Genomic DNA, 24,328 nt, shown 5'->3' with positions numbered 1-24,328 from the left:
TCTAGAATTTGGCAGTTTTTGCCTAAGCAATATTTTAACTTAGTTATAGCGTTGGCCTTTTGGCTCAACAAACTGACATAATGTGCAATAGTTTTTCTAAAGGATTGATCTAGACGCTATGAAGTACCGACACTTCTCCTTAATGAGTTGTTAAATGTCCGATACAACACGCGTCTGACATGTGTTGGACATGCCGAAAACATGTCAGATTAAAAAAAATATTAAATACAAATTGGACGCGCATGTCAGACACGGGTGTCTTAAATATTTTATAAAATTTTTAAAAATAATTTCTTGCATTTTGAATTTTTTAGTTAAGATATAAAAACTGAATTTCTTATCTTCTATCTACAATATTAAACCAATTGCCCGTACTCAATACCCATTCATCGAATATTCTTATTTTCATTTCTCTTTGACAGGTTGCGACTTTGATTTCACAACATTGCTCGATGTTATCTCAACATTGAAGTCTGATGCTGTTACGGCATCGACATTTCAAAATCATCTCAACATCAAAGTCCGACACTGTCTTAACTTTGATGCTCAATGCTAGCAATTTCTACATTGACAACCAACGCCCTCTCATCATCAATGACAGACGCCCTCTTGACATCAACGTCTGATACTTACTGCAGAACATCGATATTTTGATTTTTGACTCTCGACAACATTGTCATCTCCTCTCTCGATGTCTGGATGCACGACATCGACACTCGACTCTCAACATTCTAGTATTAAACATTTTAAGCATAAATTCTAGTTAAATGACACATTATTTCTAAATTATTTTTAAATATTATACTTATTCAATTTTTATACATTTTTAAAATATAAAAATTATAATACCGTGTTCAACTCGTGTCCGTATCTTATATTTTCAATAATTGATGTGTCCCATGTCCATGTCATTTCGTATGTGTGTCATGATGTCATCATGTTCGTGTTTGTGCATCGTAGTTTAGAGGTCAAATTGAAAAATGCCATGCTATTCGCTAGTAAAATCTGCATGAGTTCAAGTTACTTATAAAGAGGTAGAGATTCATCATGGTGAAACTAAAAATATCTAATTAGCTATCAGTTTGCATGATAGTAATATTCTTAGCAACTCTTTAAGTTGTTTTATTATTTTTTATTTTTTATTTTCTTTCTTAGCAACTCTTCAGTTGAATTCATGTGAAACATTATATAAGAAACCTAATGAATATTTAATAAAATTTATCTATTAGCAATGGGTTTAATGACATGCTGAGATGAGTAGTGTTGGATTCATATTTGCACTTGGATGAGCCTCCATCCTAGAAGTAGTTTATTAGTGGGTTAGGGTTAGAAAATCAAATAAATGAGGATAGTGGGTATGGAGAGTTGGTGAAAAGTATAACGTCTTCAAAAAAGACACATTATTAGCAAAGGATATGGGAAAAGAGAAAGATCTAAAAGACAACACCCAAAAATAACGTCCAAAAAAAAAATGAAAGACAACATCCAAAAAATATAAAAAATAATATATGATGTGATTATTAAAGACTAACACTGACAAGTGGACTAGCTGAATAATATACATTTGGATTATTGCCTCTGATGTAGCCCCCTTTTTTTAGGCGAGTGCCTTGGATGAATTCATGATGGCGAACTTCCTAGACAAGCTTCAGGATCTGAGTTGCCGCGCGAGTTAGTGTTAACGAGTTTGTGGGAATAAGGGTGTGTTCATATAAATGAACATTGAGTCTTTGGAGTGAAGGATAGCCCCCTAGATGGGGGTAGCTGGTGAAGTATTCATAGGCTTTAGAGGCATGCACTTCTTGGAGCTTGAGGATGTCCACAATAGGTGGATGGCCTTTTCCATGGGCAACTACTGTAGGTGTGTTAGTTTTGGTCTTGATGAGTCCTTTAGAGGAGCTTACAGAGAGTGACGACATCCTTGATCTGTTCTCTTGGGATGAGTATGCGCACTAAGATCTCTTGCAAAGGAGAGTGGCATTGGGATCATGGGCATGTATCAACAATATCTCTACAGAGTGTCGCTTTGACTGTGTAACCCCCCTAATTGAGCTCCTTAATGGCAACCTGTTAGGTACCTATAGAAGCATGCATGAGTACACATTGTTTTCTAATTTACTTGCTCCTTGGAAAAGCTGAGTTGTGAAAAGAATGAGTATATTTAATATGAGTAGCATTTATTATTTTTATCGAATAGTAGAGAGAGAGAGAGAGAGAGAGAGAGAGAGAGAGAGAGAGAGAGAGAGAGAGTTAGGATATGTAATTTATCTGCGTGTGCTTCACCACTATTCTGGAGAAGATGAGCTCAGTAGGTCACCAACTGCACCATAGTGGAGGCAAAATGCGTATTTTCTTGGCAGTTTTTGGGTCACCATATATAACTTTTATCATGTTCTCACTTATTTGTGTCTGCCATTTTCAGACTAGAGGGAGGCCTCATCTCCTCATGTCGAAATAAAAGGTATGGTCCTTATAAGAAGAAATATGATACCAAACCAGTTTGAATATGACTTGCTAAATTGCCTTCATTGATGCTTGTTAGAGCTGAATATTTAGCTCACTTTCTTATTTGATACATCATACATGGAATGTTGTCAGAAGCGTTTCCATAAAATATAGTTTTTTTTTTGATAATTTTAGATCACTGTTTTTTCTGCTTTATGAAAAATAGTTCTACAAAACAGTAAGAAAGGAGTTCCAAACGAAGTCATAATATCCGTAGAAATCTGTAATAAGAGCTGTTGTGAAACTCCTAAATTGTCATCTCTTTGTTTGGTATGGTTTTTTTATTGTTTTGAAGGCTTCTTTTTAGTACAAAAATTTTAATTTTTTATACTAGAAAGCTGTTATAAAAAATAGTAAAAAAATCATCCTTACTAAAATAATGTCTTATACTTAATAATATTTGTAAATATGAATTATTAATTTCTTTTTATTTTTGTTGTATCTTTTACAATTATGAAAAAAAAAAAAACTGAAATTCTATAAGTATGGTGCATGTAGTTTATGTATTATACTCATATTTATGAGAATTAATGCATTGTTTATCTTTTTTTTGGGGTAATATAAATTATTTATCTCATTGACATATGAACGGCTTATTTTGAATAAAATAAATTTAATAAATTTGTTTTAACTGAATAATAATATTTTGCAATTTGAATATTATTTCGATTGGGTTACATCAAGGATCAGCCTTCAGCCCATATATTTTTGCTTTAATCATGGATGTTCTCACTAGACATTTGTAAGATGATGTATCTTGGTGTATGCTTTTTGCTGATGATATTCTTCTTGTTGATAAGACTAGAGAGGGAGTTGAAGGTAAACTTGAATTATGGAGGTCAACCCTAGAGTCTAAAGGTTTTCGCTTAAGTAGATCTAAAACGGAATATATGGAGTGTAATTTTAACAGTAATAGACCTAGTGAGGGGATTGTGACTTTGGACGATAAAGTCATTAATAAGAGTACACGTTTTAGATATCTTGGATCTATTATTCAGAGTGATGGTGAAATAGATGGGGATATTATCAACATAATTCAAGTTGGATGGTTGAAGTGGAGGAATGCATCGGGCTTGTTATGTGATATAAATGTACCCCTCAAACTTAAGGGAAAATTCTATAAGATGGTAGTGAGGCCTGCAATGCTTTATGGTGCCGAATGTTGGCCATTAAAAGAAAAGCATAATACTAAGTTAAGTGTGCCAGAGATGAGGTTGCTTAGGTGGATGAGTGGCTTTATCCTTAGAAATAGGATACAAAATAAGCATATACGTGAAAAGGTTGGAGTAGATCCTGTAGAAGATAAGATTAGAGAGAGTCGCCTTAGATGGTTTGGTCACATAAAAAGGCGGCCTTTCGATGATCCGGTTAGGAGAGTAGAGGTATTAGATTTGACTTGTGTTAAGAAAGGTAGGGGTAGACCTAAAAAGACTTGGGTTAGAAAATATGAGGAAGGACCTTTCTTTATTAGATTTAAACGAGAATTTGACTTTTAATAGGACACAATGGAGAAAAAGGATTCATGTAACCGACCCTACGTAGTGGGATAAAGGCTTGATGTTGTTGTTGTTGTTGCAATTTGAATATTATGACAATTTTTATAATATTTGTGTATAGGATCATTTTTATGATTTGCTAAGGTCATATTAATATTATTTAACTAATTTTAAAAATATTAATAAAGCGGGAAGAGACCTGAATTTTTGGTTAAGAGGAAAATTTTGTTCTCCTAACCCATTGAGTTGTATATAGGGTCATTATATAATTTGACAATTCAAATAAGTATCTAAAATGCCAAGGTGGATGATTAGACAAATTTTAACCCAATAAAAAAATTGGTTAGGGAATTAAACATTAGCATAAAGGGAACTTTTATTAGGTCAGGACACCTGACGTAGTTTTACATCCGGACGCCAATAAAATGTCGCCACATGCACGACCCAATCCGGACTTGAAACCGGTATTGCTATGTTCGTGTATTGCTAGATTTTGCTCGGTATTATTCGGTATTGCTCGGTATTGCTTGTCAATAATGAGAAATACCGCTCTTCCAAGACCAATATCGAGCAATACTGAGCAATACCTATCAATACCGAGCAATATCTAGCAAAATCGGGGTATTACTCGGTATTGCTAGGTATTGGTCTTCACAGAGTGGTATTTCTCGTTATTGACAAGCAATACCTAGCAATACAATGGTCTGCACAAATCATCTAATACATAGCAATACCATGTTCCGATCCGAGCCGGGTCGTTGGGCCGTGTGGTAAAGAGTAAGAGCACGTGGTGATATTTTATTGGCGTCCGGATGTAGAGCTACGTCAGGTGTCCTGACCGAATAAAAGTTCGCATAAAGGAGAGTAGAAGATTCATCAAAGATGTTATAAATCATTAAATCCTAGTGCCTACATAACAAAATAACTAGAAAAGGCAACATTTTTTTCTAATCTCTTATGTGAACATCTTACTTTGGAAAGCCATCCAAGTTAGTGGATGTGAGAAAAAAAACGGAAAAAGAAAAGAGAAGAATTAACTCGGACTCCTCTCTCTTCCTCCTCAAATAAAGCACTTGACACTGATAATTTAAATGAAGGCTTTTCCCAATGAAGTCATTCAACTTAGGTAACTTTGTGAAAACAATTATAACCTGATATATTAAATGAGGGCTACAAAGCACCATACGCATATATAACTCAATCATAAAATTTTGTAAACTATAATGTTCTACCCACTAGAAACATATTGAATATTATATTAGTTTGGATTTTGTCATTGTTCACTCTTATCCTCAGTTTTGGGATGATTTTTTTATTACTTTATAAAAATTTTTTTAGCATAAAATTTCTTTGAACTATATATTTTTGCTAGAAGGTTGTTTAGAAAATATTAAGAAAATCATCCCAAACGAAACTTTAGACCATAAATTTGGGGATAAGTTCACAAAGAAAATGAGAGCAAAAATACATGATGGTCGATGGAGCATGTGAATTGCTTCGGTTTAGAAGCTAACGAAAATTTGGCTTAGCATAAGACAAGCACATTTAGATGTAATTCAAACTCACTATTCATGCATCCTTTATCAAGGATCCCATTTAAAACTTTGAAGAACTAAAAGTTAATGGAGATCTACAAGTACGACACTTACAAGACTCTTAGATTACTAGTTGGAAGCTAAGATGCTTAAAAAAAAAAAATAGTGTATATGAAATATTTTGGAGTTGTTGGATGAGTATAAAGAAAATCCAGGCGAATATTTTTTTTTTGTGCATGAAAGTAAAATGAATATAATGTAAAGATCAAATATAGTGGTGGTTGATGGCCAACAATGGTGGCGGTGATCAATAGTGGTTGGTGGGGGTGATCAGCAATGGTTGGCAATGAGAGGGAGTTGGTGACAGAGTGGTAGTGGGCTTGTTGGCAAAGGAGGTAGTGGCTAACATATGTTGATTGCGGGCGAGCAACAGTTGGCAATGGCCAAGGGCAGGTAGTGTGGTCGACAACAATAAAAAACTTGCTTACAGTGAAAAAGGAATTAATTTAAAATGGGTTGAGCTTACTTGTCATAAAAAAATGAACTAGAATAATTTAAAATGTATTACTTCTTCATCCAACCAAATAACAATATTTTCAACCCTTATAAATAAGGAATACTTGATACTTGGGGTGTAAGTGAGTCAAGTCAACTAATGAGCTAGATTGAGCTCGCTTGATAATTGCTCATGAATTAAGTTTGATTTACTAAAAAGCCAAGCTTGAGCAAACCTAATTCGGCTCATTAGCTCGCAAGTCAACTCATTAAAAAAAGGATTCATATAAAATGCATTTAAAATATATTAACATTCAATTTTGCAAATACAAAATTGTTTAAAATATTAAAAAATAGTTTATAACTGTTATTCTTTATTATATTTCTTTTAATTTATCATTATGTTATAATAATTACTTGAATTATAATCATTTTTTGCTCGAGAGCTAGTCAAACTCGTAGAATAAAGCTAGAGTTTGAACTCAGTTAATTAACCAAGCTCAAGCCATGGGTGACTCGTGCTCGACTCGACTCACTTACACGCCTACTTTACATCCACTTTAACTTCCAACCAAACAACCCCTTAGTGAAACATTAGAGATAAAGGATAAATTGATTATTCCAAGCTTTATTGCTCTTATTAATTATCTACAATAAAGAAGAAAAAAATGTGGGGGTGAAGATTCAACTCCCTTTCTTACACATAGAAGTAGTTTCATATCATGTCAGCATTCAAAACTAGAGAATTATAGGGCCCTGCAAAGCTCAAACCCAAAATGCATATAGAATGCAGGATATCTATTTGTCAAGATCACCAACTCCTTCCACCAAACTCTAAGGCTTCGTTTGGGATAATTTTTTGTTGCTTTCTAAAACAGCTTTCTAGCACAAAAATTTCTTGAATTAAAAAATTTTAAACTAAAAAATCGTTTTAGGAAGCAGTACAAAAGCTGTCTCAAACAAAACCTAAATCGCTACAGCTAGCATTTTCTTGCATAAAAGAAACTCCATAATAATCTCATTGCTATAATTGCAAATCTTATACCATATACATGCATGAAATTCTTTGATTTATGTTGACTTGTCCGCTTGCTAAGATTAGGCTATTCCACTTGCTCAAAAAGCACCTTTGTAATGTGGTTGTTGAGTTTGGTGGAAGGACACCAAGCCAAGTAGTAAATGCTCTTCACAACTGCGAGAAAAGTTTGCTTGGTTTCAAGGTTGAGGCCATTGGGACCCCGAGGCTCAAGTACACATTTTACCAGTTCATGCATCTCTGAATCCATATCACTATCACTCTCGATTCTGACCCTGCTTGCCTGCACCCACCAGCAATAAAACTCTTATGAGGTTCTCTTAAAAGAATAGGAGAAATTATTCTATGCGGAGGCCAGATACAGCTCTACGTCCGGAGGCAAATCAAGTGCCGAACAATACCAAGCTACGGTACACAACGAGGGATAACGTGACGCATTCTGATTGGTCTCCGTTTGACGTTCGGCTTCCGAACAGAATACTTAATAAAAAAGAAAGGGGATAAAATAACACCATCAACAGATAAGATAAAAAGCCATGATTAGAATGATGTGATTCAGCATCCTCATCACATTTCTTACGGTAGACTTTTGTTCGAGAATGATAGACTTTCAAATGTTTGCTTAGTTGAAAGCTTACGACTTTACTATTATTATTATTTTAATTTAGAAGAATAAATCATAACATTAGCCTTCTTAATGTTTCGCAAAGTTGTTATTTTTTTAAAGTTGTCAAAGAAAATAAAATTTTAGTACAAAATTTATTTGAAAGCAACAAAAAAAAAGTGCCTAAAGGGTAATAACAATAGCAATTGTTATGACCCGAAATGTAAAGCATTAAAAAAAGCTGTTCCAAACGAAGGATCTTATAAGGTGCTTGGAACTATTGTTAAATATTTCTTCACTATAACCATTAGTCCACGGATGCTTTTACATGGTGTCTTGAGCGATTATGTCACAAATTTTTTTAGTGGTTTGTGAGCACTGAAAGGCACGCCATTGTGGTGAGAAACCGAGCTCACTACCACAGGGAGCACGCAAAGGATTTTAGTGGGTGCTTTGAACTCTTATTGGTTTTAGATTCTAATTTATTGGAAAATGTATAGAAGGCAAGTTCAGGCTGACAAGAAACTTTTGATGTGGAGACCACTCTCTGATCACAATCTTTCCTAGTTTCCTAAATAGATGAAAGTCTGATCTTTTTCGCCCCATGCTATTCAAAAGCTGCGAAATTGATGGAGCAAATGAGGTCTATGTGATTGGATGAACACTGAAATCTTTTTTTTTTTTTAATATATGTAGTCTTAAACCTGGGTCCCTCAGAAAGCTATGCTGTCGCCCTATCTATGCTTACAAGAATATGGGCAGCAACTACCAAATGGCTTTTAATCATCTTCCAAAATTTGTTCCACTACCATCTTTTGTGGTTATCCCAATAACCCAACTAACGGCCCAATAACATATGGTACAACTTCATGCCGTTTAGAATGCTTAATACTACAGCAGCAATAACATCAAGCATTTGTCCTACTACGTGAGGTCGGCTACATGAATCCTTTTTCTCCATTTTGTTTTGTTAAAAGTCAAATTCTCGTTTAAATCTAATAAAGAAAGATCATTTCTAATATTTTATAACCAAGCCTTTTTAGGTCTACATGTACCTTTCTTAATATAAGTCAAATCTAATACATCTACCTTCCAAACCAGGTAATTGGAAGACCGCCGTTTTATGTGACCAACCCATCTAAAGCGACTCGCTAATCTTATCTTCCACTGACTCTACTTCAACCTTTTCACGTATATGCTCATTTCGTATCCTGTCTCTAAAGGTAAAGCTACTAATCTACCTGTGCATCCTCATCTTTGCAAAACTTAACTTAGTATTATGCTTCTCTTAAAATGGCCAACATTCAACAACATATCGTTTATAATGCTTAATGATTAAGAAAAATAATTAATATAAGATTTTTTTACAAGAAAATCATACTCAAATAATCATTTTTTAACGATTAAATTCACTAAATAAAAGATATCTTACACTTATAATATTTTTTTATTTATGTAGGAAAGACAGTTGTTATGATATGGAAATCTTATAAGAAAAATTGTTGGACTCTTAACATAGCATAATAGAAAAAAAAAAAGATTTATTTAGTCAATCTCACGTACTGGAATAAGGATTTGATGATGAAGATGTTGTTATGAAAAGTTGTTGATGTATTTTCACTTCCTGATAATTAATATCGTGATGACAAAATGAACTCCATGAAGCTTAAATGTGTAAATAACTGTTATGGTACTAATTAATTGGAAAAGCATTAATAGATTAGGCGAAATTGATGGATCAGTGCGCACAAACACCAAAAGTGTTAATTGTAGAACATTTATTTTAAATCAATTCTTTACCTAACGTGTCTAGTGTTGGCTATGTAGTGTCCACCATCAATCTTGCCTTTTTTTTTACAGTCGTTCTAATTTAGCGGTAGGCTTGAATGGGATGTTCCTCTTCATGTGCTTTGAATTTAAGTCCTCGTTCCTATCATCTAATGAATATCATTTCAGCACGGAAGCAATGTTTTTATAATTCTTTAGATCTTCATCTAAGGCTTCATTTGTGTAACGATTCTTTTTTAATGTTTCTTAAATCAGTTGTTTATTATAAAATTTTTAACTTTTGTACTAAATAACTGTTTTAAAAAGCAGTAAGAAAATCGTCCTAAATAAAACTTAAATATTCTATCAATTATGATAACTCAGAGTGTGAGACAGATCATGTTAACAAAGTACCTAATTTTTATTTTGTTATGGAATAGCCTTTTTGTTGGTTTGTGTGTTTTTTTTTTTACCTTTTTGTTCTTCAATTGTGAGGAAAGAATAATTCTTGTATTTCTTATTGGAATTTTTAACTTAGCCGTATCCCATAATCTTTTTCCTTTTCAAAATTTCCCGTTTAAAAATTTTCTTATCTTCTACCACTTTTTTTATATGTGTTTATCTTTTGTCCAAAATTAAGACATAAAAAACTAACTCTATTAATATAAATTTTCTAACACATAACACATTTAATACTTTAATTGAAATTAGTTTTCATTAAAAAATATTTTTTCCTTATATTTAAGGAGGAAAAGGCAAAAGCAAAGTATGACATTTTTCTCGTGAATTTCACTCATATTAATCAAATCAAGATATATAAAAAGAACTCGAAAGCATTACGGACGAAGAAATTGAAAGGCAAAAAGGCAAAAGCTCAAAGCGAAATATCTAAAAGAAAAAAAATCAGTTGTACCTCGCCAACACGCGCGCAAGATTGTAGCCGCCCGCAAATTGAGATGGTGAGCCGGACGAGTCGGGCGTACTCTAAGCGGGCCGGTTCGTCCTCCGGTTCGGTCCGACCCGCACAAAGCTCAATCGACCGAACTAACAGCAATGCCGTCCCCCCTTGCAGTAAGCAACACCGCTGTTGGCTCTCCCCCACCTCCAATTTCACCAGCCACTCCCCCCACTGTCAAAACACAAAAGAGTTCACGAACGAATAGTAACAAATGGGCCGGGCCCAAGCATTCAAGTAGGTGTCGGAGATCTTACAGCCCGTCGGAGATGGCGGCGGAAAATATGGATCGGCAGCTTCAGCGGTCTAGGCCTGTCAAACAGCCTTAGAATGTGGCCCACCAGCACTTCCCCGATCAGCTTCGAATGAATCGCATCGGTGGTGGTGGAATTGGCGACGGCCTCCGCCAGCACGGCGGTTCCGGCCCAACCAAGCCGCTCGGCGGAACGGTCCGGCTCAAATATAGATGTTGACGCCAAGAAGTAGGCCCTCAACACGAAGTTCTGCCACGTTCCATGCTCTGTCAGCCCGCACTCCTCATACCACCTGTAAAATTGATGATCTTCTCAATCATATAAAAGATTTCTGTCTGCATATCAGAGAAGTTTATAAAAAAAAACAACTTATGAGAATGAGGGCGGCTTGTATAAATATTATAAAATTATTATGATTAAAATAAAATTTAACAAAAATTATTATAAATATATAGATACCTTTAATAAGATAATAGATCACAGTCTTACAAATCAAATTATAAAAAGCCATATTTTATGAAAAATATTTTTAAAATTGAACAAAAACTATTGCAGAAAAAGGTTTGTAATTTAGTAAAACTATTACTCCAAGTAAATTATAACAGAGGAAAATAAAATTTAAGTCTGCAATTCCATTTAGTTCCTTCCTCTTAATAAATAATTATTTTGTCTACTAACTATTTTCTCCTTGTGTGGTTAGAGAGTTTATATATATATATAGGAGAGATTATTTTGTGTGGAAACCAGACGATGAGAACCGTCTGAATCTGCTGTCTTTTTATTGGCCTTTTACAAATAATCAGCAAAATGACAACAAATATGCCATTATGAATGCACTTTTGTTGTGTATTTACGGTGATTTTACAAAAGGCAGCAAAAGCGTAGCAAATCTTCAATTAGTAGGATATTTGCTGCGCTTTTGCTGCCATTTTGTAAAAAAGCAACAAATACTCAGCAAAAGTGCGTTCATAATTACATATTTGCTATTCTTTTGTTGAGTATTTGCAAAAGAGCAGCAAAAGGGCAGCAAATCTTGACGGTTCTCGCCGTCCGGTCTCCGCACATAATAATTTCTCCATATATAGTACTAATCTCAGGATAAACTCAAAAATATTAAACTACATTCTAATACAAAATCTGTCAGAATACTCTTATGCAATTTTTTCTCTTTTATTATGCTATTATGTCACTTTAATCATACAAAAAGAAACAACTAATAGTAATTACTTGCTAAAAAAAGGCAATCAAAACTAGAAAAACTTGATAACAAAATAACCTTTGCAAACGGAGCCACTCGAGCTGGTGGATGGCCTGACATTGGTTGAAATCAGCCTTTGCAAGATCCAAATACAAGACATTGTTCACGTACAACATCCTGCCATTTGATCCATTACATGAATGTCATTCAATAATCAAATACTGTAAAATAACTATTATAAAATAATAAAAAAAGCTCAATATATGAAGAATACCAAGTGAAAAAAAAGACTCATATACAAGACCTGTAGAGCGTCTTTCCAATCCAAACATCACCATCGCCACCATACTGCTCAATGTACAACCTTGTCTCAATGCGAGGTAAACTTGCGTAGAAAGGAAAATCCAAAGCATAGGCTACCTAATCGTCACCATTTATTTAAAACTCAGAAAATTGAAATAAAATTCATGCCAGATCGTGTGGGCTTAGTTATTGAACTAAAAAGATATAAAGGATAGCCACACTTACCTGGATGTAGTAGGAATGAGCCCATTAAGGTTTCGTTTGAGACGGTTTTCTTTTTGCTTCTTAAATCAGTTTTTTAGTGTAAAAATTTTATGAAGCAGAAAGAAAGCCATTCCAAACAAAGCCTAAGTGTATTAAATTTATTTTGAAATGAGTATAATATAATATATGTGTACCTCGCCTGGCAAATCTTTGGCAATGACCCACTTGTCGAGGAGCTGATTGGAAGCGCGCTTCTCCTTTAGGAATTGGTATGAGAAGTTTTTTGCTTGTTTGAGTATCTCCTCGTTGGGAAAGATTAGCTGAGATGCCCTGTTCAAGTTGTACATTCCAGTCACCGCCTGAGTTGATTGGCCGATGAAGCCAAAAAACTTGTCATCACTTTTGAAATTCTGGAACACATCTATGTTGAAAAGTAAACTTGTTGAAAATTCAAACATTGAAGGAGAAATGTGAGAAGCAGAGTGTGCTAGGTTTGGCAGAGGAAGAAAGAAAGTTTGAGATTATTTTGGTAGGTGAATATTGTGTGTAATGGATAAATTATATATATATATATATATATACACACCTTTCTTCTTAAGATGTAGATTATTAAGGCCTAGTTTGTTTCCACGTTTTTTTTCCTTTTATGTTTAGAAATGGAGTATTATTTTTTGGTTTATGTTTGGATGCGACGCTTTTATAAAAATGCTTTTTAGAGAACTTTATATTTTTACTATTTTGAGAAGCTTTATGATATTTTCTTCTCCGTTAGAAAATTTCATCCCCTTAATCATTGTTTTTAAAACTATCCTTTACAAAAGGAGAGGAAGAATAAAACGAAGCCTAAGTGAGAAGTACAAATTCTAGGAGAGTTCGTTGTGTGAGTTTGAGAGTTTTGTCTAGTTAAGAATTGTGGTGTGGAGTTTATATAACAACTTAATTTAGTGTGATAAATTCCAAATAAAGTGACATCAGAGTTGTTGTGAATGGAGGAATGGTTATTTTCCAAATTTCAATTATCTACCAAGAACACAAGTTATATGTGATGTCGTTTAGAAAGGCTATAGAGAACAAACAGATGCTACACTATCCTAGGCCCAGGGATATACCTTAAAGATCTAAGAGGGATAACAAATCTTTCTATCCCGCTTTTAAGCACAGATAGAAGATGGATTCGAAAAAGTTTCAAGTGTGAGAGAAGCTTTAAACTTGGAACTGTAACAATTTGATAATTATGAAAATAAATTTTAAATGAAAAATATGAAAACTCTTACTAATTCTTTATTATTGTTCTAATGATTTCTTATTCTTTTTATCATTTATTATAATAATTATTTAAATCATGCTCATTTTCTCTCTTTCATAATAAATGAGCCGGCCCAAACTCGTAGAACAAAGCTCGAACTCGATTAATTAATCAAGCTCAAGCTTAAGCCAAGGGTGACTCATTGACTCGACTCGTTTACACCCCTACGACATCACCTGATCATGGTTTTTCCAACGAGTGTCGCTCAACTATGTCTCTCTGACCACTTTCAACCGACTATGGATCTTGGACCACCGTCGCCCGTCAACTACGGTCCTCCAATTCCCTTGCCCAAATATTTTCCTTCGACCCCCCATCGCTCGACTATGGTCCTCCGGCCACCATCGTCTAACTATGATCCTTTTGACCTCTATTGTTTGCCAACTACAATCCTCTGACCATCATTGCCCAACTGCAGTTCCCCGACAACCATCACCTAAGTACAATTCTCCCTACCATTGTCATCTAAATACATCATCTGACAACTATCACCCAATTATAGAGTATGGTCATTTAGCCACAATCACCTGACTACAATTCTATTGACATCCGTTGCGTAGAAGACAATTTAAAGCAAACATAATGATTTTTGTATGAATTTTAAGACATACAATAGGGTTTGAATGCAATCTTGAAAAATTCCTACAAGTGGTTGTTGTGCAGATTAGCTTTTTGCATTTAGTATTTTGTACTTTTTTATGATTTTTCATCATATCCTTTTGACCTCTTGTATGAAAAAATTGTGAATCCGCTGGCTAAGACGGTAACTTTAAGAAAATATAGGGATTCTTATACCAATTTCAAGACATACAATACGATTTAAACAGTGTCTTGCGGAATTCCTACAGTTGGCAATTGTGCAAATTTTGCTTTTGCATTTTAGATATTTTGCACTTTTTATGATTTTTCGCCATAGGCCCATAGCCTTCAGTTCACTTGCATGAAAATATTACGTATCTGGTGGCTAATTAGGTGGTTTTGGGAACAGGTTTGGGAATGGATAGAGGGGTATAAGCAAGCATACGATATGTTTTAAATATATATATATATACTCCTGATATCTTTCCTCCCTATAAATATGATGGGATGAGGTAGTGTTCATTTGAACATTCCAAAGTCTTCACTTGAGTTCTTCTGAGTTATTTGCTTGGTCTTTCAAGATTTTGGAGTTCTAAGTGAATTTGCCAATTCACCTCCCTGTACAATAAGTTTTATTCCCCGCATATATTTTTTTTCTTGCTTGCCTTTTTATTCGTTTAAACATTTGACTTAATAATTTTAATTTACTTAAATAAATTGCAAGTCCAAGTTTCATATTTTAGTTATGTTCCTTGTAGTGCAAAATTTTCAAAATCCCAAAATTAGTAGAAATTCTGGCAGCCTCCCAGCGTCTCCCTTGTTTGTGAAAAATTTTGGGGGGCTAGGCGTAACTATTGGGCTAAGAAAAGAGTGTATGATTGATAGGGGTGTCAATATTTGACACGACCCGAAAATTTCAAGTTAGGATCAACCCGTTTGAGAAATGGGTCGGGTTCAGTTTGACCCAAAAATCCAAAACCAACTCGGGTTGACCAGGGAACCACGCATGCCGCCTCATCTCGTCAATGTCCATGTGTCCAAACCACGTGAGTGCGCAGCGTCTGACATCTTGTCGTGTGAGAGCAAAATGTCGTCCCATGCTTTTGCCGCCGTCCGTCATCGTTGGTTGGAGCGTCATCACCCGTCGGTCATCCCGTCTCGTGCAGTTGTCCACTCGTCCATTGGCGTCGTCCCGTTCGTGCCATCAAGTCGTCGACGTCGTTCGCGCTGGCCAGGTCGTGCCGTCGAGGCTTTGCCACATTAGAGGCTTCACCAGTTCGCCACTTCGCAGTCTTTGCCCGGCTACCATAGTGCGCGAATGCGCATGAAATACTTGATCTAACCAGTGCTGGTCGGATCAAACCCGGGTTGACTATTCTGATCCGTTTGCAAAACTGGGTTGGGTTAGGGTCAACCTTTTTAGACACAGGTCAACTCGGGTTGGACCCAAACCCGACCCGTCGACCCATTTTGACACCCTTAATGATCAATGTCAGGTGTTTCCGTAGCTGAAACTCTATAATCCCACCATGTCAAGAAAGACGTGTATGAGGTGCATGCACAATAAATTTAGATTAGCCCAAAAAACACTGATTTGCATTGCATAAGCCGTCGACGAGGGTCTACCTACCACACTAAAAAATGTATGTATAGAATTTTCGCTGTAGCGACAAGTACATTGCTCGCGGGTTCACCCACTGAACACACTACACTGACAGGTCTCCACCCACCATGCTAAGAAAAGCATGCATATGTTCTTTGTCGCCGTGCCGAGCACGTAGCTAATGCGATCCACCTTTCACATGGCAAACACCGCCAACAAGTTTCTACCCACCATGCAAAAAAAAAAAAGAGTGTATGAGTTTTCCCTAGCTGTGCTGAAGCATTGTCACAAGTTTCTAAGATTTTAGGAATTAGCATTGTTATGTCTACACGTAACGAGGCGACGTGACTAAAATGATAATGAACTTGCAAGCAATCACATAAGAAAATAATTGTCAAATTATTATTTATTCATATTTTCTTTTGCTGAATTTTTATTAGAGAGAGACTGGGGAGGAATTTGCTGGCTGTTTTATTGGAGAGGTGAAATGTTGAAGTGGAGATGGATTAGGTTAGAGAGATGGAAGAACGTTTAAAGAGATGATTGAGGAGGAATTGAAGAGATTTTTGTAGAGGATGGTTGTAGTAAATTTTATAAATGGAGAATGGGGAAGAGGTGGAGGATTGTGATATATCAATTGTAATTATCTTCCAAACTCTTAGACAATTAAGTCGCCTAATATGATCCAAACGAAATACCATTGCTAATATAAACATCAAAGTTTGCCACCAAACATTTTCGCATCTGATTACAGTAAAACACTTATCACTTGATTCATAGAACATCATTAATTCAAATGCACATTGCTTATTAAAGTGACATTCACTGGTTGGGGCTTAAATGATGATGATCTGTAGTTGCTATTAACAAGGTTTTAAAAATCGGATCGGACCGGCCGGTTCGACTAGTTCAACCATGAATTGTTGACAAGGCTGGTCCAATCTACTCTGAAAATCATTTCTGCATCAAACCAGACTGAACCGGTCAAACCGCTAGTTAAACCGGCGAACCGGCTCCTATAAATTCATTTTTTAAGAATTTTTTAAATTAATTATTAAAATTACAAGTTTTAGATATCTTGGGTCTATTGTTCAGAGTAATTGTGAAATAGATGGGTATATTATTAGTAGAATTCAAGTTGGATGGTAGAAGAGGAGGAATGCATCGGGCTTGCTGTGTGATAGAAAAGCCCCCCTTAAACTTAAGAGAAAATTCTATATGATGGTGGTTAGATCTGTAATGCTTTATGGTGCAAAATGTTGGCCATTAAAAAAGAAGCATAATATTAAGTTAAGTGTTGCAGAGATGAGGATATTCAGGTGGATGAGTAATTTTACTCTTAGAGACAGGGTACAAAATGAGTATATACGTGAAAAGATTGGAGTAGCTCAAGTGAAAGATAAGATTAGAGAGAGTCGCCTTAGATGGTTTGATCATATAAAATGGCGGCCTTCTGTTGACCTAGTTAGGAAAGTAGATGTTTTTTATTTGACTTATATTAAGAAGGTTAGAGGTAGACCTAAAAATAGTTGGTTAAAAAATATTAGAAATTACATTTCTTTATTAGATTTAAATGAGAATTTAATTTTTGACATGACATAATGGAGAAATAATTCTATGTAGCCGACCTCACATAGTGCGATAACATTTTGATGTTTTTGTTTTTATTTATAATATGAATAATATATATTTTTAGTTAATAATAATTTATTTAAATAATATTTAAATATTTTTAATATTTATTACGCCATTTAGTCCCCAATTCAACCCGATCGAATCATTAAATTTTGAATCTCACCATTTTTCGATTCAATGTGGGTCCAATTTTCACAACCTTCACTATTAGGCTCAAAATCACATAAACTTGTCTCTTCTGAGAATGCATTTATAACTTGAACAGTGGAAGCAAAATTTGATAGCAAAATATATATAATGTAACCGGCAAAAGAAATAAACTTGTGTTAAATATTTACAACTCATAATGCATGCATAATCTATTTTGGAAGAGTGGGAAAGTAGTGGGCTGTAGAATGCAAGTGGCCGGGCTGCTTGATGGGTGTGCGGCGCATAAAGAAAAAGGAGAGAGGGAGATCGGGCAGTGCTTTTAGGGGTCCGGTCTAGGTGGAGATGAGGGAGTTCGAGGGAATTTTGAGTTCACGGCTGTTTCTGTGAGTTGAGGACGATGGTACGGAGCTGATATCGGGTTCATTTGATTAAGAGCCGTCGGGAGTTCGGTTAAAGTAGGAGTTTAGAGTGAAGATAAAGGCAATAATAGGTGGTTAGGCTAGATTAGAAGTGACGGCAGCTAGGAGGAGCGACGGGAGCAGGTTGTTGGGTCGTGGTAGGCGTCGGGGCAATGGATGAGAAATCCGACATCGGGCAGGGAGGTCGTGCACAGTGAAGAGGAGAGGATTACCTGCGTGCGACTGCTGGAGCGAGGCCGGCGACGGGAGCTGCGGGCCTGCGGGTCGGAGCAAGTAGTCGGAGTCTGGCGCAAGGGAAGGTGGATCGTGGACGGCGGCAGCTGGGTAGGCCGGTCGGGCTGGGTCGGATTGGGCGATTGGGTCGAGAAGGCGGCGTCGGGTAGGCCGATCGGATGGCTGGAGACGGCTGCTCGGACGGGAGCGAGAGGGGGAGTTCAGTCCTCAGCGTGCGAAAAATGGACAGTCGAACGGATGAAGGGGCGGCTGGGTTAGAACGAGGGAAATGAGAGAAAAGACAAAAATGAGGTATAGAGTTTAGGGTTTGGTTTTGTCATTTCCATAATAGCCCTTCCATTTTTCTTCAAAAACTAAAGGACAAATATGTCCTTTGGCATGTAATGAAGAAGACAGCTGTTGAGTTGGAATTTTCCAGGTAATTTAATTTTGATTGATTTTTCTTTTAACATTATTTATTTATTTATTTCTTTTATTTTATTTTTCTTTTAACATTATCTTGCCTAATTTTAATATTTAGGCTATCACAATTTAAATTCTAAACTAAAAATAAGATCTTTATTAATAATAATAGTAAATTAAAATTAGAATTTATCCAAACTTCGCATAGGCTTGCTTGTTCAAATTTCTTCACTTGTAGTGTTGAATTCGCCTAGATTTGCATGCACATGAGTGTAATTTCTATCAATTTTCTCGTGTCACTGCTCAGACAATATAGATCTCATTTTTAAGGTTTTGGGACATTTCGATTGGGTTCATGTTATTCGTTCGTCTATCAAAGGTCATTCGTGGCATCATGCTTTTTACTTGACGTTTTACGATCATTTTCACTCGTTCGACTATTTTCGATGTTCTAACACAATTGTATGATCCATTTTGTAATTGAAGGTCGTTTATAGTAATATCGTGCATGATCGGTGTATATCTTATAAACTTGTACACTATCTCATCAATCGGTTGTCAACCTCGTCGGGCATCTATATCTTGCTTCTTAGATATACTTTAGAGATCAAAGTTCCGTTCAGACTGCGCATAATAATTTTTCTATTTATAATAGATAATAAATAATAATAAAATTACTAGGCTATCTCCCCTGTTTTTTTCTGTTCCCTGAATTTTTCATATAAAATTATTTTAACCAACCGCATTGATTCTCAACAACGATCATTGTCACAGATGAAGTTCAAGCCGCTCTCTGCCATTGGCTTCTCTGATACCAACATGACCCAGCCAAACAAGAAAACGAGAAAGAAGAAGGGGAAAAACAGAATACGTTGAAGCGTATATCCACTACGACAGGGTAAACGGGTCACTAAAGAGAGCAAACTGTTAAAATTACTAATTTTTGCAGGCCAGCATCTATTGCCGTATAATACTACAGAGAAACTGCAAACTAATTAATATACGATAATGACGCTTGTCTCATTACTCACCAGGAGAAACGCTGTATCCATGGAGTCGCAAGAGCCGAAACGCCATGGCCGTGTCATCAATATCACGCACTTCTGAGCTCCTCGCCCAACATATCCCATGTTCGCTCCAATGTCTGTCACCAATCGCTTAAAAGTTCAATCGAATGAGAGAGGAGCAGAAGCAACAGAAATTAAATTGAGGAATACTGTACTTGAAGATGTAATCCATGCACTGTTTGATCTCCGCCTCAAAATACCGCGAAATGCCGAGTCTTTGAAGTCTGTCGACTACCCATAAATGCTCGAACAGATCCACCGGGTAAACATTCGGCACTGCAAGTGCATCCAAACATCAGAAAACCATCAAAAATGTATTTCAAAGGTATTTTCTTCATGTAAAGCTGATCATTTTGAATAAAACTCGTTTTTTTACCTCCTCCATGAAATCTATCTACAACTTTCTTGAGATATCTAAGACAGTTTTCGTCTCCGGTCTGCATGAGAGCATAAGCTGTTGAAGACGGAGAAAACAGGAAGGAGCCATCCGAGCTCTGCAGCTTCAACAGGCTCTGCCATTCCAAGCCAGGCATGCCTTCCAAGCTATGGAGCAGCGTTGTTGGTACTTTATGCATCAATTCCCTTGGAATCCTGCACCCCATTCAGAAAGGAAAAAAAATCCAAACTTTAATTGCAGATAAGATTTGCTTTCTAGCAAAAGGCACCATGTTATGATCACCGATTATCTTTTTCGGAATATGTTCACTCACCTCTTCAGCTTTATCTCCCTCTTTGCGCATATATACTGCAACGAAGGGTCGTCGTAAGGACAATCCAAGCCCAAGCCTTTGGCTAAATCCATTAAAGAAGGCAATGCCACCTCGAACCCAATCGGCATCAGCTCCTCATCTTCCTCAGCCAGCCTCCGCATGTTCTCTTTCAAGAACAATAAACCTGCAAATTGTTCATTAAATAATAGAAATAATCCATAGGTCTGTTCGGCTCGTCGTCATTTTCTTGGACAATATTATGTTACTTTAAATGTTGGAATTGCCGTCTTCTTTATATAATAACCAGGAAAATAATACTTTATCGTAGCCGTGGTTTTCTTTCTTTAGAAATTGTAAAATAATTAAGCACGCTTCCTTCCGAACCTTTCTGGCATTGATCACGATAAAGGTTCCAGAAGCGGAGAGCGACAACACAGGCGAGCGTGCTGATTATTCGGTCATGGGCAGAGAAGAGGCCCTGGTCGCCCCAAGATCCGTCGTCGAGCTGGTTGTCGATTATCCATTGCAGGCTAGAGGGGAATCGAGGGCCGGAGCCGCCGGTTCCCGGCACCATGGCAACCCATGCCGTGTCATATGCGGATGAAGTGATTTCTCCATCGCCCATTGAGCTCAGCATTGCTTTCACCTCTTTGATCATTTCCCATATTGCTCGTCTTCCTCCAGCGGGCTAATATTTTTCCAAATTAAAACAAACAAAATAGTCAAATTCTTGTTCGGATTTAATGATTGTTAGTACCTTGGTGGCTGCCTCCTCCTGTAGCTCTGGAATTTTCTTGAGCAATTCGACTTCTTTTAACTTTTTGTCACTAAATTTTGGGCGGTATTCTGTAATTATTTGGACAAAAAGTACAATTTATTGTGATTGGAATTGGCAAAAAGTACTAATTTTGAAGAAATAAATAAACTAAAAATCCAATTTTGATTAACGAGAAAAAGCAGGACACCGTGAAAGCTTGATTTCAAAATCGCATTTACTCTCCAAACAGGGATGGCTAATTCAGCTTTTCGTCTCCACCCTCCCGTACCACCGTTTCCTACAGAATTTGCCCAAAAATAAATTAAAATCAGATTATTTTCTGCCTTAAGAGGTCTAAAAGATTGCAGAAAACGGCCGGGAAGAAGAAAGGCGGATAAGAACTTGCTGGAAAAACCGGGCTCCGGCGGCAAGCAATTTCGAGGGATCGCCGGAAAAGGCGATGCTTTCCCTACCGCTGATGAAGCCATGGCGCTTTAGCTGAAAGAACCAACGAATGTATTGAAACAAGAAGTTCAAGCTCCCCTTTTTATACCGAGAACAGGGGAGGCAGTTTTGTGCGACAAAAACATAAATAAATTAAATAAAAGAAAAAGAAAGAAAGGGTGAGAGTGTAAAAAAAAAAAAAAACTTAAACTACTAATTGTATTTATCTCTCGTACTAATTAGAGCATTTTCTTTTTAACGATTAGCAATAGAGCTTTCTTACACCGCTAAATTCGAACGGATCTTTACCATCTTAATAATAATTGGACTTTATATTACATTTATTTTATTTTAAATTAAAAAATAATAATCATCTTCATTTATTTTATACCATGCTAAACAATTACAAATATTTTAAAATTATTACATTTTATTTATTTATTTATGTATATGACTTGGGATCATGAGTGGAATTATAGTGGGACCATTTAAAAAAAAAATATATAGTGGGAGCATTTTTTAACAACTAGCTAAGCGCACGGGCCCACCAAGTAAGAAATTTATAAAATAATAACTTAAATTGTTTTTTTTTTTCCTTGCATTCTATACAAAATACCTGTCAATAGCGGCCAAATTTTTTTAGTCCTATGAAATTTATACCCAATGTTAAATTAAATTTTAAAAAGTCAACTTAATTATTGGGAAGATCACCATAGTCTAAGAACGGGAGAAGAAATTAGAAAAATTAAATAGGATAGAAAGCCAGCTTAGGACTGCTCAATTTTGTTTATTAAAATTGAAAATAAAACAACATATAAATTAACGCTTGGTCTTTGTTCCGAAAAACTTTCATATTATTTTCAATATAAAAATTTTTAATTTATGAAATTTTGGTTATAAAAAGCTACTTTAGAAAGCACTAATAAAATGTATCAAAACATTTTTTCAGTACAAAATTTTAAATTTTAAATTTTTTTGTAATAAAAATCAGCTTTAGAAAGCAGAAAGAAAATTATTCCAAACAAAAATAGAGCGGTCGTATTTAACTTATTATTAGCTTAAGAGCTTATAGGAACAAAAGCTACTTTGTCCTCCTAAATGAATCATAGTAAGTAATAAAGCATATGCTTTAATAGGTGAACTATATATCAAGCAAAATATATAGATTTATAGGTGACATGAAAGGAGAATATGAAGAGAATATGCTCTTAATTATAAATTTTTATTATATAATTTATCTATTTATAATAATAATTCTAATTAAAAAAAAATTATACAAAAAATGTGAGATTGTAAGTCTCAAGTTTTAGGTTTCATTTGGAACTATTTTTTTTCTATTTCTTAAAAGCTGTTTTAAGAAGCAGTAAGAAAGTCGTTCCAAATAAAATCTTAGAAATAAATTGATAATATGTGCTCCTAAAAATAAATCCTAACATAATTATTGAGGACTACTTATTTGCACGTATTTAAAAGCTATGAGTATATAATGGATCTTTTATTACAATTTATATATGTTCTGATGGATTATTTGTTTGCAAGTATTTAAAATATAAGATTATATAAATGTCTTGTATTATGAACTCATCAAATTAAGAAAAAAATAATTTACATTAAAAAAATAGTTGATTTTTTCTAAAATCTAATCCCCTAAAAGTCACTAAATAATAAAATACTTGAAATTGTAAAAATCCTCCATTTAGAATGTATTAAACCCATAATACACTTAGCAAAATACCCCAAAGTATTTATTATTTACCCTTTTCGAATTTTAATTTATTATCTTATAATATGCAGAAATTTAACAAAATATTATTACTTTTTTATGTTAATTTGTTCATCCAAAAGGAAAATTTGCCATTTAACATTTAAAATTACTTTTTCCTATTTAAAAATTTTAAAAGATATTACTTTATAGATGGTTTTAAAATCATTTGAATTTTTAAAGTCTTTTTAATTTTTAAAGAAATATTTTAATATTTTTCATATTTAATTATTACTTTAATAAAAACTTCAAATGAAATCAGTCACTTTCATCATGTTTGCAATTTTAAGACTTTTGATTATATTTTTAATTCTCTATTTCTTTTGAAATGGTAAAATTTATAATTATTTTTTCTTTATAAATTGATATTCCAAATGAGTAGTTGTGTGTTAATTGAACTCTCCCTTCTATGACCTTAGCCACCCACTCTTCCAAATGAAAATAATAAAATTCTTCACTCGATGAAAATCTCCTTAAAAAAGCTCCAACCCAATTTATCCTTTAATTTGAATTTCTTAATTTTTTTTTAATTTAATGGAGATAAGTATGATTTGAGTGAGAAAATATAGAACTTTTTAGTTGTACTACTAACGTGATAGATTGAACTCTCCTTGATTACAAGATCATCTCAAGCACGCCACCGACATCAAGGCTTAGGCATCGTTTGGGATGACTTTCTGACTGCTTTTTAAAAGCAGCTTTCTAGTACAATAATTAAAAATTTTGAACTAAAAAGCTGATTTAAGAAGCAGTAAAAAAGTTATCCCAAATGAAACTGTAATGATCAAAATCCATTATTTTGAAAAGTAGCTTTGTGGCTTTCATCAAACTATATATTATTGATGGGATACAAGTTGCTTGTTTTCATTTGCAAGTCATTTGTTGGAATTACTCTTCCTCTTTGATTA

At 35.0% G+C, this 24,328-nt stretch overlaps 1 protein-coding gene across 1 annotated transcript; it reads right to left on the bottom strand.

The window, feature by feature from the left end:
- Positions 1–6,632: 6,632 nt before the first annotated feature.
- On the bottom strand, positions 6,633–21,722 carry LOC110096881 (ent-copalyl diphosphate synthase 1, chloroplastic). The gene is made up of 14 exons (XM_020823018.2): positions 21,621–21,722; positions 21,423–21,512; positions 21,215–21,303; positions 20,842–21,145; positions 20,458–20,641; positions 20,124–20,338; positions 19,903–20,023; positions 19,712–19,824; positions 12,547–12,773; positions 12,150–12,265; positions 11,924–12,022; positions 10,651–10,939; positions 10,352–10,567; positions 6,633–7,350 (listed from the first exon to the last, which is right to left on the bottom strand). The coding sequence occupies exons 1-14, from the start codon at positions 21,700–21,702 to the stop codon at positions 7,135–7,137; spliced, it is 2,361 nt and encodes a 786-aa protein (XP_020678677.2). The 5' UTR covers positions 21,703–21,722; the 3' UTR covers positions 6,633–7,134.
- Positions 21,723–24,328: the final 2,606 nt, after the last annotated feature.

Source organism: Dendrobium catenatum, unplaced genomic scaffold (genome assembly GCF_001605985.2).
Source record: "Dendrobium catenatum unplaced genomic scaffold, ASM160598v2 fragScaff_scaffold_1344, whole genome shotgun sequence".
Taxonomy (NCBI): Eukaryota; Viridiplantae; Streptophyta; class Magnoliopsida; order Asparagales; family Orchidaceae; genus Dendrobium; species Dendrobium catenatum.
This window is presented reverse-complemented; position numbering and strand designations above follow the sequence as displayed.